At 40.7% G+C, this 16,837-nt stretch overlaps 2 protein-coding genes and 1 pseudogene across 3 annotated transcripts in view; 2 read left to right on the top strand and 1 right to left on the bottom strand.

Moving 5' to 3' along the window:
• Positions 1–16,837, top strand: part of ITGB3BP (integrin subunit beta 3 binding protein) — a gene marked incomplete at its 5' end in the record, with an annotated part of 71,538 nt that overhangs the window by 16,441 nt on the left and 38,260 nt on the right. The window lies entirely within an intron of this gene.
• On the top strand, positions 1,661–1,891 carry LOC307048379 (heat shock factor-binding protein 1-like; the record flags this gene model as incomplete). Its single annotated transcript, XM_079697453.1, has 1 exon — positions 1,661–1,891. One exon carries the CDS (start codon positions 1,661–1,663, stop codon positions 1,889–1,891), a length of 231 nt encoding a protein of 76 aa, XP_079553579.1.
• LOC307048374 (keratin, type II cytoskeletal 8-like) lies at positions 9,042–10,510 on the bottom strand (annotated as a pseudogene). Its single transcript has one exon. The product of its transcript is annotated as a keratin, type II cytoskeletal 8-like (transcript).

Genomic DNA, 16,837 nt, shown 5'->3' with positions numbered 1-16,837 from the left:
TTCTTCCTCTGGAGGGAATGTCCTGAGCTGTATTATGGGGCAGGCAAACTGATGTGTATAGTAGTAGGGTATCACTTTTGGTCTTCTGTAGTTTTATTAAACTTGAGCTGAGAAAAAAAAATATATATATATAGAAATCTAGATTTCATAGGTTTAATTTTTAATATTGTAAAAGGTCATGAATCAGTGACATGTCAAGTTTTTATAATATAAAATATTAAGTAGGTTTAAATTTAATAAAATATATTTTAGATATGCTGTGATTAGCCTGATTCATATTTACTATTTAATATTTGAGTGCTAAGCATGTACTAGAAACTACAGAGAAACAAAGAAGTCTCCTCATTTTACCTAATTTGTTGTAATGAAACCTATAATGAGATCTTAAACTTTTGAATGACTTTTATTTTACTTTAATCAGGCGCTTTTTATCTTAAAGCGATCACTACTAGGTTTGCTTTCACAAAAATATATGAAGATGTATGTGTTTTCTTCAAGCTCTATATAGTTCTGGGTTTTTTTTTCATTCACTTGATATATCTTTTGTTTAAAATTAAAAATTAATGCCTTAGAGAAAGAACATCTCTATCCTGAAATGTGAATAGATTTTAAGTGGATACGTACTCAATTTCCATATTGAAATTAAATATGGACTTAAGGGAACATTTCTTTTGCCCATAAAAAGATTGGTCACATGATCTCGGTTGACATTTAAGTGGATAATTATCACAGATTATAGTACTAGGTAAGCTCTTTTTTAAAAAGTCATATAGCAAGGGTTCCTGGGGTGCTGGTAATATTCTATTTCTATGTGATGGTTGTGCGAGTTCACGCTATAATTATTCATTAAACTGCACATACGTGTTTTACGTACTCTTTGATATATAGATCACACATACGGAAGTCTCAAAATAGGAGAATTCTGTCTAGGATCTTATATCGGATTATGTCATTTGTAATCATTACATTGCTTTTCCTAATATGTCATCTTATATGTGTTTTAGAAATAGGAAAGCCTGGGTCTTATAAAGTAATTTAAGTTCCAAATGAAGTCATAACTTCTGTTAACAATTCTCACTTTTTGAATATTGTACAAAACATAAGGTACAATTTAAATAAGCACTTTTACTTAAATAGCATTTTCAAGGACATTTTAGGTGCTACTCACTTCCCATCACACTTAGGATATATAAGTCAAAACGTTATCATGACTTTCAGGGCTGTATGTCATCTAATACCTGACTACCTCACCTGCCTCATTTTCTGCTGCCCTTCCGATGTTTACAGTACTTTAGCCACTCTTACTTTCTGGCTATTTGTCAATCGTGCTGAGCCTGTTGCCTCCACAAGAACTACACTTGCACTTTTCTCAATCTCGAATATTCTTCCTCCAGGTATTTATATGTACTTTCTATATTCATTTGAATCACATACTATGTGAACAGGTGACAATATTAACTTAAAATCTATTTATAGTTATAAAAGGAAGAAAAATGTGGTTCTAAGTCTTCCCTCTACTTAGACTCTACATGGCCCACAAATGGGGTGCATGCTTCCAGTTTATACATTTAAGATACACACATACGGGGCGTCTGCGTGACAAATGGAAGTGTAGGTGATGATGGTCTGAGACAGCACCGCCAAGCTGGGAACCGGGGAGATGGCAGAGGCTGAACCCAAGACCGTGCAGGATCTCACCTCGGTGGTGCAGACACTCCTGCAACAGATGAAAGATAAATTTCAGACCATGTCTGACCAGATCATTGGAAGAATTGATGACATGAGCAGTCGCATTGATAGCCTGGAGAAAAACATCACAGACCTTATGACACAGGCCGGGGTGGAAGAGCTGGATGGGGAAAGCAGGATCCCTGCCACACAGAAGAGTTGAAGGTTGCTCATCTGCACTGGAATCTGGAACACCCTTTTTACAAGCCAAGAGAAGCCGGACGGCTTTTTGCAACTAACTACTCTGTGTAGACAGGTTTTATATTATAAAGTGTGCATTCTTCTTACCACATACTATAGAGTTAGTTTATAGAATGATTTCCCTCCCCTGCCCCCCATGTTTCCTGAACATGGTAACTTCACGTCTTGGACCTTGGTCAGTTGTGCCATTAAACACTAAAACTTTGGCGGTTCCTGCATACAATTGTCAAATTTTTTAGTGTATTTTTGTGAAGTCATTTTTTTTTCTATCATTCCCTTTGTAGTAGTTGCTGTTTGATAAAAGTTGCTATGTAATTTTTTTATTAGACATAGGGTAGATCCTTGGTTATAATAAGATTTTGTGAAGTAAAGCATTAATAGTTAAGGTTCTTTGATCCTCAAAGTGACTGTTGAGTGAACACCAAATAGTGTGTTGGCGATACTTTCCAAGTGGTTAAAAACATTTAAAATTGTGTATTCAGAAATATCTGGCACTACTCTGTCGCCAAAACTCGGAATGGAACCACGATTTTATGTCTGAGTCCCTGAGGTCAGATGCTACAGTAACAAAGAGTGACCACAAGCCACTTTACTGTTAGCATTTTTAAATACAGACAATGACAGAGTTGCCTGATGTGATGAGGTTTTCAGCAGTTAGAGTTTTGCATGAGGTTTGAACCTTCAGTAGGACCCTACCTTGTCCATCTACAGCAGTTACCATAGGAAATCTGGCAGGACTTTACAACTAAGCTACTCCATCTTTTGAGCTACTGGCTGGGAAAAGAAACAGAAAAGGAATACAGACCATGTTAAATCCATGCCTACTAAATAACTAGCAGTAGGCTTGAGTTTTTAAGAAATACTGTTTCTTTAAACTGTTTCTTACCTAAATTCAAGGAGAGTAGTGGCTTTATTATTGATGATGGAAGACAGGGAAAATGACTCCTGCGGCTCAGCTGTACAGTGTCAGGAGTGCTGAGCCCAGAGGCAGTGTTGATGGGAAGGAGACCCATGCAACTGTCACAGCAGGATGATTTTGTATAGAGAATATGGAAGAAATTGAGGAATGGAACAGTGCTTTGGAGAGGGAAACCCGTAGTCAACACAGCATGATTTTTTTTAAGTTTCCTATGTCACTAGTCTTAATTGTTTGTATTGCAAATATATAATAATATTAAGGAATAATTTGTCCTATTTATAAATTATATGGGGAACACAGAGGAGTCTGTTTCTTCTGGGATAAAATGAATTCCCCACTGTTATCACCGAGCTGCAGAAACTTCCTCACGGGGCCAGTAGGTGGTGCCGCGAGGTGTGGCCCTGAAAGCCCAGAGCCAGCTGGACTCAGGGACTGGGTGGAACTGCGTGCAAGATGCTTCCAAGCCTGGGAAATGGCAAGTGGGCCATCAGGATGTAAGCAGTTGGCTTCCTTAAGTAACAGGAAGGTTTCAGAGGAAGCTCCTGACCAAAAATACCTGCCGTGAATAAAGGTGCTTGAAATCCTGCTTAAAAAAAAAAAAAGATACACACACACACTCTTATTTATCATCATATATATTAATTACATTTATGTATGTGTGTGTGTGTGTATTGTGTGTATATTGCTATCCCCTCCCCTACCCCTTAGCAAATTTTTCCAAACTAGTATCCTTTTCAGAGGAGAGGAAAGATGGTAGAATTTTCTGTTCCTTTACTCCCAAGATTGCATCAGACTTATTTTTTAATAGTTGGGGTAGGGCTTCCCTGGTGGTGCAGTGGTTGGGAGTCCGCCTGCCGATGCGGGGGACATGGGTTCGTGCCCTGGTCCGGGAGGATCCCACGTGCCGCAGAGCGGCTGGGCCCATAGGCCATGGCCACTGAGCCTGTGCTCCGCAATGGGAGAGGCCACAACAGTGAGAGGCCCGCATACCGCAAAAAAAAAAAAAAAAGTTGGGGTAGAAGGATAAACAACAAATTTGCTTAGTCAAAGAGAGTACTTGTAAATTAGACAATAGATCTGTAGAGATCACCCAGACTGTAGCAATGTAACAGCACAGAGAGATAAAGAGATGGAGTATATGATAAAACAGTAAAGAGAAATAATGGGTAGAATAAGCTCCAACATATGTCAAATAGGAGTTGTACAAGGAGGAAATAGAATGGAGCAGAGGCAATATCTAAGATATATGGACTATCGGGTTTTTCATAATTGAGGAAAGATAGGAATTTCCAGATCAGACTAGCATGCTTCATCTGAGCAGGATGAAATAAAACAAATTAAAACAAATTCACACCTAATCATATCATGGTAAAAATGCAGAACATCAAAGACAAAGAGAAAGTTTTAATGACAGCTTGACAGTAGACTTCTCATCAGTATCTATAGGCTGCAGCAGGAAATGGAGTAATAATACCAACTGAAAGTCACAGCTGAACTTTTTATTCAGGAAGTAAGAATGAAGTAAAGGTATTTTCAGACAGTCTGAGAGAATTTACCATTCACAGATATTCCCTGAAAGGATTACTAAAGAATGTACTTCTGTAAGTACGTGCTCATAATTGAGCCTCAAATAAAGGAATGAAATGCAAAGAGCAATGGTAAAAAAAATAAATTAGCAAACACGTTGGTAGATCTATAAATCTAGTTATAAAACTATGATTACAAATCTTGCTGACTATAAAGCAAAACAAAAACAACTTGATAGGGGGTTGAAAACAAATACTAATAGACCATAATAGCATGGGCGATATATGAGGAAGCAGAAAGGAATTAAAAATTTTAAGGTCCTTGTAATTTTCAGGGAGCAGATGGAATATCTGTCACTTGACTTTTTAATTGTATTTTTGTTTACTTGCCTGTAAAATGGGGAAAATAATAATATCTACCTCAGGATTGTTGTGAGAATTAAAAGAATTAATGTATAAAAAGGACTTAGAACAGTGCTTGGCATATAGTAAGTGTTCAATACATATTTTAGCTATACTTTAAAATATTATTATTATACTTTAAGAAAAGACGTCAGGGCTTCCCTGGTGGCGCAGTGGTTGAGAGTCCGCCTGCCGATGCAGGGGACGCGGGTTTGTGTCCCGGTCCGGGAAGATCCCACATGCCATGGAGTGGCTGGGCCCGTGAGCCCTGGCCGCTGGGCCTGCACGTCCGGAGCCTGTGCTCCGCAGCGGGAGAGGCCACAACGGTGAGAGGCCCGCGTACCGCTAAAAAAAAAAAAAAAGAAAAGACATCAGATGATTTAATGTAAAAGTATTAAAAAAACAGTGAATATTAGCTTTTTAAAAAAGCTAAGAGTTGGTATAAGAATATTAATATTAATATAGACCAAAATAGACTTTAAGACAAAAAGGCTTTATTGAAGATAATACAAATTTTTACATAATGAGAGAAGGAAAGATTCACTACCAGAAAAAGGATCCTGACCTTTGTGCATCAAAAATAAAAACTCAAAACCTGACGAAATAGGACAGGATTGCAAGGAGAAACTCACAAATCCCTAATCATCATAGGAGATTTTAAACTACCTCTTTCAGAAACTGATAAAATGGATTAAAAAAAATTAGGAAAAATATAGACAGTTTGTTTGTTTTTATTGTCATTCAACCAATTTTTTTTCTTCAAGTTTTATTGAGCTATAATTGACATATAGCACTGTTTAAGTTTAAGGTGTGCAGCATAATGATTTGACTTACATACATCATGAAATGATTACCACAATAAGTTTAGTGAACATCCATCATTTCATATGGAAGCAAAATAAAAGAAAAAGGAAAAATTTTTTTCCCTGTGATGGGAACTCTTAGGATTTCTCTCTTCACAATTTTCATATATAACATATTACAGTATTAATTATATTTATTGTGTTGTACATTACATCCCTAGCACTTATTTATCTTATAACTGAAGTTTGTACCTTTTGACTACCTTCATCTCATTCCTCCTTCCCGCCACCCTGTGCCTCTAGTAACCACAAATCTGATCTCTTTTTCTATGTGTTTGTTTGGTTTGGAGGTATAATTGACATACAACACTATGTTAGTTCCTGGTGTACAGCATAGCGATTCGATATTTCTATACATCACATAATGATCACCACCATGAGTCTAGTTACGATCTATCACCATAAAAAAATATCACATTACTATTGATTATATTCCCCAAATGTACATTTCATGCCTGGGACGTACTTATTTTATAACTGAAAGTTTGTACTCTTTTTTTTTTTTGCGGTATGTGGGCCTCTCACTGTTGTGGCCTCTCCTGTTGCAGAGCACAGGCTCCGGACGCACAGGCCCAGCGGCCATGGCTCACGGGCCCAGCCGCTCCACGGCATGTGGGATCTTCCCAGACTGGGGCACGAACCCGTTTCCCCTGCATCGGCAGTTGGACTCTCAACCACTGCGTCACCAGGGAAGCCCAAAGTTTGTACTCTTAATCTCCCTCACCAATTTCTCTCATCCCTCCATTTCCCTCCCCTCTGGCAACCCACCTGTTTGTTCTCTGTATCTATGACAGTTTCTCTTTTCTTACATTTGTTCATTTATTTGGTTTTTTAGATCCCACATATAAAAGAAATCATGATACTTGTCTTTCTTTCTCTGACTTATTTCACTTAACATAATACCCTGTAGGTCCATTAATGTTGTCACAAATGGCAGTTTCATTCTTTTTTAATGGCTGAGTAATATTCCATTGTATATTCCATTGTATATATATACCACATTTTCTTTATCTGTTGATGAGCACTTAAGTTGCTTTTCATATCTTGGTTATCATAAATAATGCTGCAATGAACATAGGGATGCATATCCTTTCTAATTAGTGTTTTCATTTTCTTTGGATAAATACCCAGGAGTGGAATTGCTGGGTCATATGGTAGGTCTATTTTTTCATTTTTGAGGAACCTTCACACTGTATTCCATAGTGGCTGCACCAATTTACATTCCCAGTAACAGTGCACAAGGATTCTCTTTTCTCTACATCCTTGCCAACACTTGTTATTTCTTGTCTTTTTGATAATAGCCATTCTGACATGTATGAGGTGATTTTGATTTGCATTTCCCTGATGATTAGTCATGTTGAGCATCTTTTCATGTGCCTGCTGGCCATCTGTGTGTCTTCTTTGGAAAAATGTCTGTTGAGATCCTCTGCCCATTTTTTAATCAGGTTGTTTGGTTTTTTGATGTTGAGTTGTATAAGTTCTTTATATATTTTGGATATTAACTCCTTACCAGACATATCATTTATAAATATCTTCTCCCTTTTTTTTTTTTTTTTTTTTTTTTTTTTTTTTTTTTTTTTTTTTTTTTTTTTGCGGTACGCGGGCCTCTCACCGCCGCGGCCTCACCCGTTGCGGAGCACAGGTTCCAGACGCTCAGGCTCAGCGACCATGGCTCACGGACCCAGCTGCTCTGCGGCATGTGGGATCTTCCCGGACCGGGGCACGAACCTGCGTCCCCTGCATTGGTAGGCGGATTCTCAACCACTGCGCCACCGGGGAAGCCCTATAAATATCTTCTCCCATTCAGTAGGTGGCCTTTTTGTTTTGTTGATAGTTTGCTTCGCTATGCAGAACTTTTTTGGTTTGATGTAGTACCGTTTATTTATTTTTGCTTTTTATTCCTTGCCTGAGGAGATAATCTCAAAAAAATATTACTTTTTATTTGTTTGTTTTGTTTTGCATATTCATTCATTTGTATTATTTTTTTATTTTTTGGGGGGGGTGGTTTTGCGGTACATGGGCCTCTCACTGTTGTGGCCTCTCCCGTTGCGGAGCACAGGCTCCGGACGCGCAGGCTCAGTGGCCACGGCTCACGGGCCCAGCCGCTCCGCGGCATGTGGGATCTTCCCGGACCGGGGCACGAACCCGTGTCCCCTGCATCAGCAGGCGGACTCTCAACCACTGCACCACCAGGGAAGCCCTGTATTATTTTTTTTAGATTCGACTTATAAATGATACCATACAGTATTTGAATTATTTTCATAGGCACTAAAGATCTTTCCAAGAATTTACTAAATCAATATGCATTTAAACAGTCAGGTACTTTTACCTCTAAAATCGTATTTATTTTACTGTGATATCCTGAGGAACTCACTATTTTCTAGATATTAGTATCAACAATCCCTTGTTGTTAACTCTGAGACAGAAAAATAGGGGTTAAATAATACAAGCTGGAAACTTTAATATATTTTTGATTAAAAAAAATATATATATATATTTTTAAGGAACCAGTTGGTTGCTCTCGTGAAATCCCTTTTTTTTTAAACATCTTTATTGGAGTATAATTGCTTTACATTGTTGTGTTAGTTTCTGCTGTATAACAAATTAAATCAGCTATACGTATACATATATCCCCATATCCCCTCCCTCTTGCGTCTCCCTCGCTCCCACCCTCCCTATCCCACCCCACTAGGTGGTCACAAAGCACCGAGCTGATCTCCTTGTGCTATGTGGCTGCTTCCCACTAGCTGTCCATTTTACATTTGGTAGTGTATATATGTCCATGCCACTCTCTCACTTCGTCCCAGCTTACCCTTCCCCCTCCCCATGTCCTCAAGTCCATTCTCTACGTCTGCATCTTTATTCCTGTCCTGCCCCTAGGTTTGTTAGAACCTTTTTTTTTTTTTTTTTTTTTAGATTCCATATATATGTGTTAGCATACGATATTTGTTTTTCTCTTTCTGACTTACTTCACTGTATGACAGACTCTAGGTCCATCCACCCCACTACAAATAACTCAATTTTGTTTCTTTTTATGACTGAGTAATATTCCATTGTGTATATGTGCCACATCTTCTTTATCCATTCATCTGTCAGTGGACACTTAGCTTGCTTCCGTGTCCTGGCTATTGTAAATAGTGCTGCAGTATACATTGTGGTACATGACTCTTTTGTGTGTGTGTGTGTTGGCAGAGCCAGCTGAAGCTTTACTCTGAAAAAGACACTTGGATTGGCTTTTAGTTGGGGGCGTGAGCAAGAGAGGGAGCCCCAGGCAGTTGACTCCCCCCGGGATGGGCTAAGGACGGGACTGAGCCTCAGGTCTCTGGTTCTGACACTCCCCCGCACAACTCCTTCTTGCAGGAGCAAGTGAGTGGGGAAGCTGGGAGGGATCACAGGAGCCTTTCACTTGGTCAGGACGTCAGAGGACTCAGACACCAGCTTCCCATCATGGGTCTCAATCTTCTTCACAACCACAGTCTTGGAACTGGTATGGCTGAAGGAGCCAGAGCCCCCTCCAGAACCCAAGCTGGACGGGTAGGAGCTCAGGCTGTAGTTCAGGCGAGGGGTCCCGTAGGCTGAGGTCAGCCCACCTGAATGCCCGCTGGTGGTCTTGGTGTGGATACTCATGTTCTGCATCCCAGACTCCAGCTGGCTCTCCTTGCCCTCCAGCTGCTTGAGGTAGGTGGCAATCTCCACGTCCAGGGCCAGCTTGACGTTCATCAGCTCCTGGTACTCACGCAACTGCTGTGCCATGTCCTGCGTGGCAGTTCTCAGAGCGGCCTCCAGCTCAGCCAGCTTGGCCTGAGCATCCTTGATGGCCAGCTCACCACACTGCTCAGCATCAGCAATGGCGGCCTCCAGGGAAGCCCTCTGGCCTTTGAGGCCCTCAGTCTCAGCCTGGAGTCGGTTGATGTTCTGGTTCATCTTAGGAATCTCTGTCTTCATGTGACGGAGGTCATCCCCGTGCTTCCCATCCAACGTCTGCAGCTCCTCATACTTGATCTGGTACATGGTCTCAGCCTCGGCCCGGCTGCGGTTGGTGATCTCCTCATACTGGGTCTTGACCCCAGCGATGATGCCGTCCAGGTCCAGAGAGCGGCTGTTGTCCGTGGACAGGACCACGGAGGTGTCAGAAATCTGCAACTGCATCTCACCGATCTCCTCTCCATACAGTTGCCTGTAGAAGTTGATCTATTCAGTCAGCCCTTCCAGGTGGGACTCCAGCTCTGCCTTGCTCATGTAAGCTTCATCCACATCCTTCTTGATGATGACACATTCATTCTCCATGTCTGTGTGCTTTTGGATCTCTTCCTCGTACTTGGTCTTGAAGTCCTCCACCAGCCTCTTCATGTTGCCAAGCTCCACCTCCAGCTTCAGCTCCTCCTGGGCCACGGTTTCCAACTGACTCCAGAGGTTGTTGATGTAGCTTTCAAACATGTTGTCTGTGTTGCTCTGGGCTGTCTTCTGCTGCTGCAGGAGGTTCCATTTGGTCTCCAAAATCTTATTCTGCTGCTCCAGGTGTCGCACCTTGTCGATGAAGGAGGCAGATTTGTTGTTCAGAGTCTTGATCTGTTCCTTCTCCTGGGTGCGCATGGCCTAGATGTTGGGGTCCACCTCCAGATTGAGGGGGCTCAGCAGGCTCTGGTTCACTCTGACAGCTGTGATGCACCCCAAGCCCAGGGCCCCGCCATAACCTCGAGCCAGACTCATGCTGGTCCCCAGGCCGCCCTGGAAGTTGCTGCTGTTGCCCACCTGGGAGAAGGCCGAGGAGCCGATGTGGGAACCGACCCACTGGTATAGGAGCAGCTGCTGAAGGACCGGGGGCTGGAGGTGGACACCTTGTAGGACTTCTGGGTCACCCTGATGGACATGGTGGAGGCTGGAGAGGAGGCGAGGAGGCCGAAGCAGACAGAGACTTGAGGAGTTGAGAAGCTGCTCCTCCCATGCTCTTTTTTTTTTTTTTTTTTTTTTTCTCGGTACGCGGGCCTCTCACTGTTGTGGCCTCTCCCATTGTGGAGCACAGGCTCCGGATGCACAGGCTCAGCGGCCATGGCTCATGGGCCCAGCCGCTCTGCGCATGTGGGATCTTCCCGGACCAGGGCACGAACCCGTGTCCCCTGCATCGGCAGGCGGACTCTCAACCACTGCGCCACCAAGGAAGCCCCATGAGTCTTTTTGAATTATGGTTTTCTCTGGGTATATGCCCAGTAGTGGGATTGCTGGGTTGTATGGTAGTTCTATTTTTAGTTTTTTAAGGAACCTCCATACTGTTCTCCATAGTGACTGTATCAATTTACATTCCCACCAACAGTGCAAGAGGGTTCCCTTTTCTCCACACCCTCTCCAGCATTTATTGTTTGTAGATTTTTTGATGACAGCCATTCTGACTAGTGTGAGGTAATACCTCATTGTAGTTTTAATTTGCATTTCTCTAACGATTAGTGATGTTGAGCATCTTTTCATGTTTTTGTTGGCAATCTGATACCTTCTTTGGAGTAATGTCTGTTTAGTTCTTCTGCCCATTTTTGGATTGGGTTGTTTGTTTTTTTGATATTGAGCTGCATGAGCTGCTTGTATATTTTGGAGATTAAACCTTTGTCAGTTGCTTCATTTGCAAATATTTTCTCCCATTCTGAGGGTTGTCTTTTCATCTTGTTTATGGTTTCCTTTGCTGTGCAAAAGCTTTTAAGTTTCATTAGGTCCCATCTGTTTATTTTTGTTTTTATTTCCATTTCTCTAGGAGTTGGGTCAAATAGGATGTTGCTGTGATTTATGTCATAGAGTGTTCTGCCTATGTTTTCCTCTAAGAGTTTGATAGTGTCTAGCCTTACATTTAGGTATTTAATCCATTTTGAGTTTATTTTTGTGTATGGTGTTAGGGAGTGTTCTAATTTTATTCTTTTACATGTAGCTGTCCAGTTTTCCCAGCAACACTGATAGAAGAGGCTGTCTTTTCTCCATTGTATATTCTTGCCTCCTTTATCAAAGATAAGGTGACCATGTGTGCGTCGGTTTATCTCTGGGCTTTCTATCCTGTTCCATTGATCTATATTTCTGTTTTTGTGCCAGTACCATACTGTCTTGATTACTCTAGCTTTGTAGTATAGTCTGAAGTCAGGGAGCCTGATTCCTCCAGCTCTGTGTTTCTTTCTCAAGATTGCTTTGGCTTTTTGGGGTCTCTTGTGTTTCCATACAAATTGTGAATTTTTAAATTCTAGTTCTGTGAAAAATGCTGTTGGTAGTTTGATAGGGATTGCATTGAAATTGTAGATTGCTTTGGGTAGTATAGTCATTTTCACAATGTTGATTCTTCCAATCAAGTGGTATATCTCTTCATCTGTTTGTATCATCTTTAACTTCTTTCATCAGTGTCTTACAGTTTTCTGAGTATAGGTCTTTTACCTTCTTAGGTAGGTTTATTCCTAGGTATTTTATTCTTTTTGTTGCAGAGGTAAATGGGAGTGTTTCCTTAATTTCTCTTTCAGATTTTCCATCATTAGTGTATAGGAATGGAAGAGATTTCTGTGCATTAATTTTGTATCCTGCTCCTTTACCAAATTCATTGATTAGCTCTAGTAGTTTTCTGGTAGCATCTTAAGGATTCTCCATGTATAGTATCATGTCATCTGCAAACAGTGACAGTTTTACTTCTTCCTTTCCAATTTGGATTCTTTTTATTTCTTTTTCTTCTCTGATTGCTGTGGCTAAAACTTCCAAAACTGTGTTGAATAATAGTGGTAAGATTGGGCAACCTTATCTTGTTCCTGATCTTAGTGGAAGTGGTTTCAGTTTTACACCACTGAGAATGATGTTGGCCATGGGTTTGTCATATATGGCCTCTGTTATGTTGAGGTAAGTTCCCTCTATGCTTACTTTCTGGAGAGTTTTTATCATAAATGGGTGATGAATTTTGTCGAAAGCTTTTTCTGTCTCTATTGAGATGATCATATGGTTTTTATCCTTCAATTTGTTAATATTGTGTATCACACTGATTGATTGGCATACATTGAAGAATCCTTGCATTCCTGGGATAAACCCCACTTGATCATGGTGTATGATCCTTATAATGTGCTGTTGGATTCTCTTTGCTAATATTTTGTTGAGGATCTTTGCATCTATGTTCATCAGTGATGTTGGCCTGTAGTTTTCTTTGTGGCATCTTTGTCTGGTTTTGGTATCAGGGTGATGGTGGCCTCGTAGAATGAGTTTGGGAGTGTTCCTCCCTCTGCTATATTTTGGAAGAGTTTGAGAAGGATAGGTGTTAGCTCTTTGCTAAATGTTTGATAGAATTTGCCTGTGAAGCCATCTGGTCCTGGGCTTTTGTTTGTTGGAAGATTTTTAATCACAGTTTCAATTTCAGTGATTGTGACTGGTCTGTTTATACTTTCTGTTCCTTCCTGATTCAGTCTCAGAAGGTTGTGCTTTTGTAAGAAATTGTCCATTTCTTCCAGGTCGTCCCTTTTACTGGCATATAGTTGCTTGTAGTAATCTCTCATGATCTTTTGTATTTCTGCAGTGTCAGTTGTTACTTCTCCTTTTTCATTTCTCATTCTGTTGATTTGAGTCTTCACACTTTTCTTTTTGATGAGTCTGGCTAATGGTTTATCAATTTTGCTTATCTTCTCAAAGAACCAGCTTTTAGTTTTATTGATCTTTGCCATTGTTTCCTTCATTTCTTTTTCATTTATTTCAGATCTGATCTTTATGATTTCGTTCCTTCTTCTAACTTTGGGGTTTTATTGTTCTTGTTTCTCTCATTGCTTTAGGTGTAAGTTTATATTGTTTATTTGAGATTTTTCTTATTTCTTGAGGGAGGATTGTGCTGCTCTAAACTTCCCTCTTAGAACTGCTTTTGCTGCATCCCATAGGTTTTGGGTCATTGTGTTTTCATTGTAATTTGTTTCTAGGTTTTCTTCGTTTTAGAACTTCATGTTTTTTAAAAGTTTTTTTTTAAAAATTTATTTTATTTTATTTATTTTAGGCTGTGTTGGGTCTTTGTTGCTATGCGCGGGCTTTCTGTGGTTGCGGTGAGCAGGATCTACTGTTCGTTGTGGTGTATGGGCTTCTCACTGCGGTGGCTTCCCTTGTTGCAGAGCACAGGCTCTAGGTGCACAAGCTTCAGTAGCTGTGGCTCATGGGCTCAGTAGTTGTGGCTCATGGGCTCTAGAGCACAGGCTCAGTAGTTGTGGCACACAGGCTTAGTTGCGCCACAGCATGTGGGATCTTCCCAGACCAGGGCTTGAACCCATGTCCCCTGCATTGGCAGGTGGATTCTTAACCACTGCGCCACCAGGGAAGCCCTGTTTCTGGGTATTTTTTGATTTCCTCTTTGATTTCTTCAGTGATCTCTTGGTTATTTACTAGCGTATTGTTTAGCCTCCATGTGTTTGTATTTTTTACCGTTTTTTTCCTGTACTTGATATCTAGTCTCATAACATTGTGGTTGGAAAAGATACTTGATATGATTTCAATTTTCTTAAATTTACCAAGGCTTGATTTGTGACCCATGATATCATCTATCCTGGAGAATGTTCCATGAGCACTTGAGAAGAAAGTGTATTCTGTTGGTTTTAGATGGAATGTCCTATAAATATAAATGAAGTCCATCTTGTTTACTGTGTCATTTAAAGCTTGTGTTTCCTTATTTATTTTCATTTTGGATCATCTGTCCATTGGTGAAAGTGGGGTGTTAAAGTCCCCTAGTATGATTGTGTTACTGTCAATTTCCCCTTCTATGGCTGTTAGCATTTGCCTTATGTATTGAGGTGCTCCTATGTTGGGTGCATAAATATTTACAATTGTTATATCTTCTTCTTGGATTGATCCCTTGATCATTATGTAGTGTCCTTCTTTGTCTCTGGTAATAGTCTTTATTTTAAAGTCTATTTTGTCTGATATGAGAATTGCTACTCCAGCTTTCTTTTGATTTCCATTTGCATGGAATATCTTTTTCCATTCCCTCACTTTCAGTCTGTATGTGTCCCTAGGTCTGAAGTGGGTCTCTTGTAGACAGCATGTATACAGGTCTTGTTTTTATATCCATTCAGCCAGTCTGTGTCTTTTGGTTGGAGCATTTAATCCATATACATTTATGGTAATTATCAATAAGTATGTTCCTATTACCATTTTCTTAATTGTTTTGGGTTTGTTATTGTAGGTGTTTTCCTTCTCTTGTGTTTCCTGCCTAGAGAAGTTCTTCTAGCATTTGCTGTAAAGCTGGTTTGCTGGTGCTGAATTCTCTTAGCTTTTGCTTGTGTGTAAAGTTTTAATTCCTCTGTCAAATCTGAGATCTTTGCTGGGAAGAGTAATCTTGGTTGTAGGTTTTTCCCTTCCTTCACTTTAAATATGTCCTGCCACTCCCTTCTGGCTTGTAGAGTTTCTGCTGGAAGATCAGCTGTTAACCTTATGGGGATTCCCTTGTATGTTATCTGTTGCTTTTCCCTTGCTGCTTTTAATAGTTTTTCTTTGTATTTAATTTTTGTTTTGTTTTGTTTTGTTTCTGCGGTACGCAGGCCTCTCACTGTTGTGGCCTCTCCTGTTGCGGAGCACAGGCTCCAGACACACAGGCTCAGAGGCCATGGCTCACAGGCCTAGCCACTCTGCGGCATGTGGGATCTTCCTGGACCGGGGGCACGAACCCTCATCCCCTGCATCGGCAGGCGGACTATGAACCACTGCGCCACCAGGGAAGCCCTGTATTTAATTTTTGATAGCTTGATTAATAGGTGTCTTGGTGTGTTTCTCCTTGGATTTATCCTGTATGGGACTCTCTGTGCTTCGTGGACTTGATTGACTATTTCCTTTCCCATATTAGGGAAGTTTTCAACTATAATCTCTTGAAGTATTTTCTCAGTCCCTTTCTTTTTCTCTTCTTCTTCTGGGACCCCTAGAATTCGAATGTTGGTGCGTTTAATGTTGCCCCAGAGGTCTCTGACACTGTCCTCAATTCTTTTCATTTTTTTTTCTTTATTCTGCTCTGCAGTAGTTATTTCCACTATTTTATCTTCCAGGTCACTTATCCATTCTTCTGCCTCCGTTATTCTGCTATTGATTCCTTCTAGAGAATTTTTAATTTCATTTATTGTGTTGTTCATCATTGTTTGTTTGCTCTTTAGTTCTTCTAGGTCATTGTTAAACGTTTCTTGTATTTTCTCCATTCTATTTCCAAGATTTTGGATCATCTTTACTGTCATTACTCGGGATTCTTTTTCAGGTAGACTGCCTATTTCCTCTTCATTTGTTTGGTCTGGTGGGTTTTTACCTTGCTCCTTCATCTGCTGTGTATTTATTTCTCTGTCTTCTCATCTTGCTTAACTTACTGTGTTTGGGGTCTCCTTTTTGCAGGCTTCAGGTTCTTAGTTCCCATTGTTTTTGGTGTCTGCCCCCAGTGGGTAAGGTTGGTTCAGTGGGTTGTGGAGGCTTCCTGGTGGAGGGGACTGGTGCCTGTGTTCTGGTGGATGAGGCTGGATCTTGTCTTTCTGGTGAGCAGGACTGCATCCAGTGGTATGTTTTGGAGTATCTGTGAACTTATTATGAGTTTAGACAACCTCTCTGCTAATGGGTGGGGTTGTGTTCCTGTTTTGTTGGTTGTTTGGCATGGGGTGTCCAGCACTGGAGCTTGCTGGTCGTTGAGTGGAGCTGGGTCTTAGTATTGAGATGGAGATCTCTGGGAGAGCTCTCGCTGATTGATATCATGTGTGGCTGGGAGGTCTCTGGTGGTCCAATGTCCTGAACTCGGCTCTCCCACCTCAGGGCTCAGGCCTGACACCCAGCCGGAGCACCAAGACCCTGTCAGCTACATAGCTCAGAAGAAAAGGGAGAAAAAAAAGAAAGTAAGAAAAAATAATTTTTTTTAGTAAAATGAAATAAAGTTATTAAAATTAAAAATTATTAAAATAGGAAAGGTAATAAAAAAAAGAGTAGAGCAGCAAAACCAATAAACAAATCTACCAAAGATAACAAGTGCTAAAAACTAAGATAAACATAAAAATCAGAGACTAGTCAGTCACATACAGCAAACCCCAAGTCTGTAGTTGCTTCCAAAGTCCACCACCTCAATTTTGGGATGATTTGTTGTCTATTCAGGTATTCCACAGATGCAGCATCAAGTTGACTGTGGAGATTTAATCCGCTGCTCCTGAGGCTGCACAGAGAAATTTCCCTTTCTCTTCTTTGTTGGCGCAGCTCCTAGGGTTCAG

This window comes from Hyperoodon ampullatus (genome assembly GCF_949752795.1).
Source record: "Hyperoodon ampullatus genome assembly, chromosome: 2".
Taxonomy (NCBI): domain Eukaryota; kingdom Metazoa; phylum Chordata; class Mammalia; order Artiodactyla; family Ziphiidae; genus Hyperoodon; species Hyperoodon ampullatus.
The sequence above is the reverse complement of the archived record's forward strand: the minus strand, read 5'-3'. Positions and strand labels throughout refer to the sequence as shown.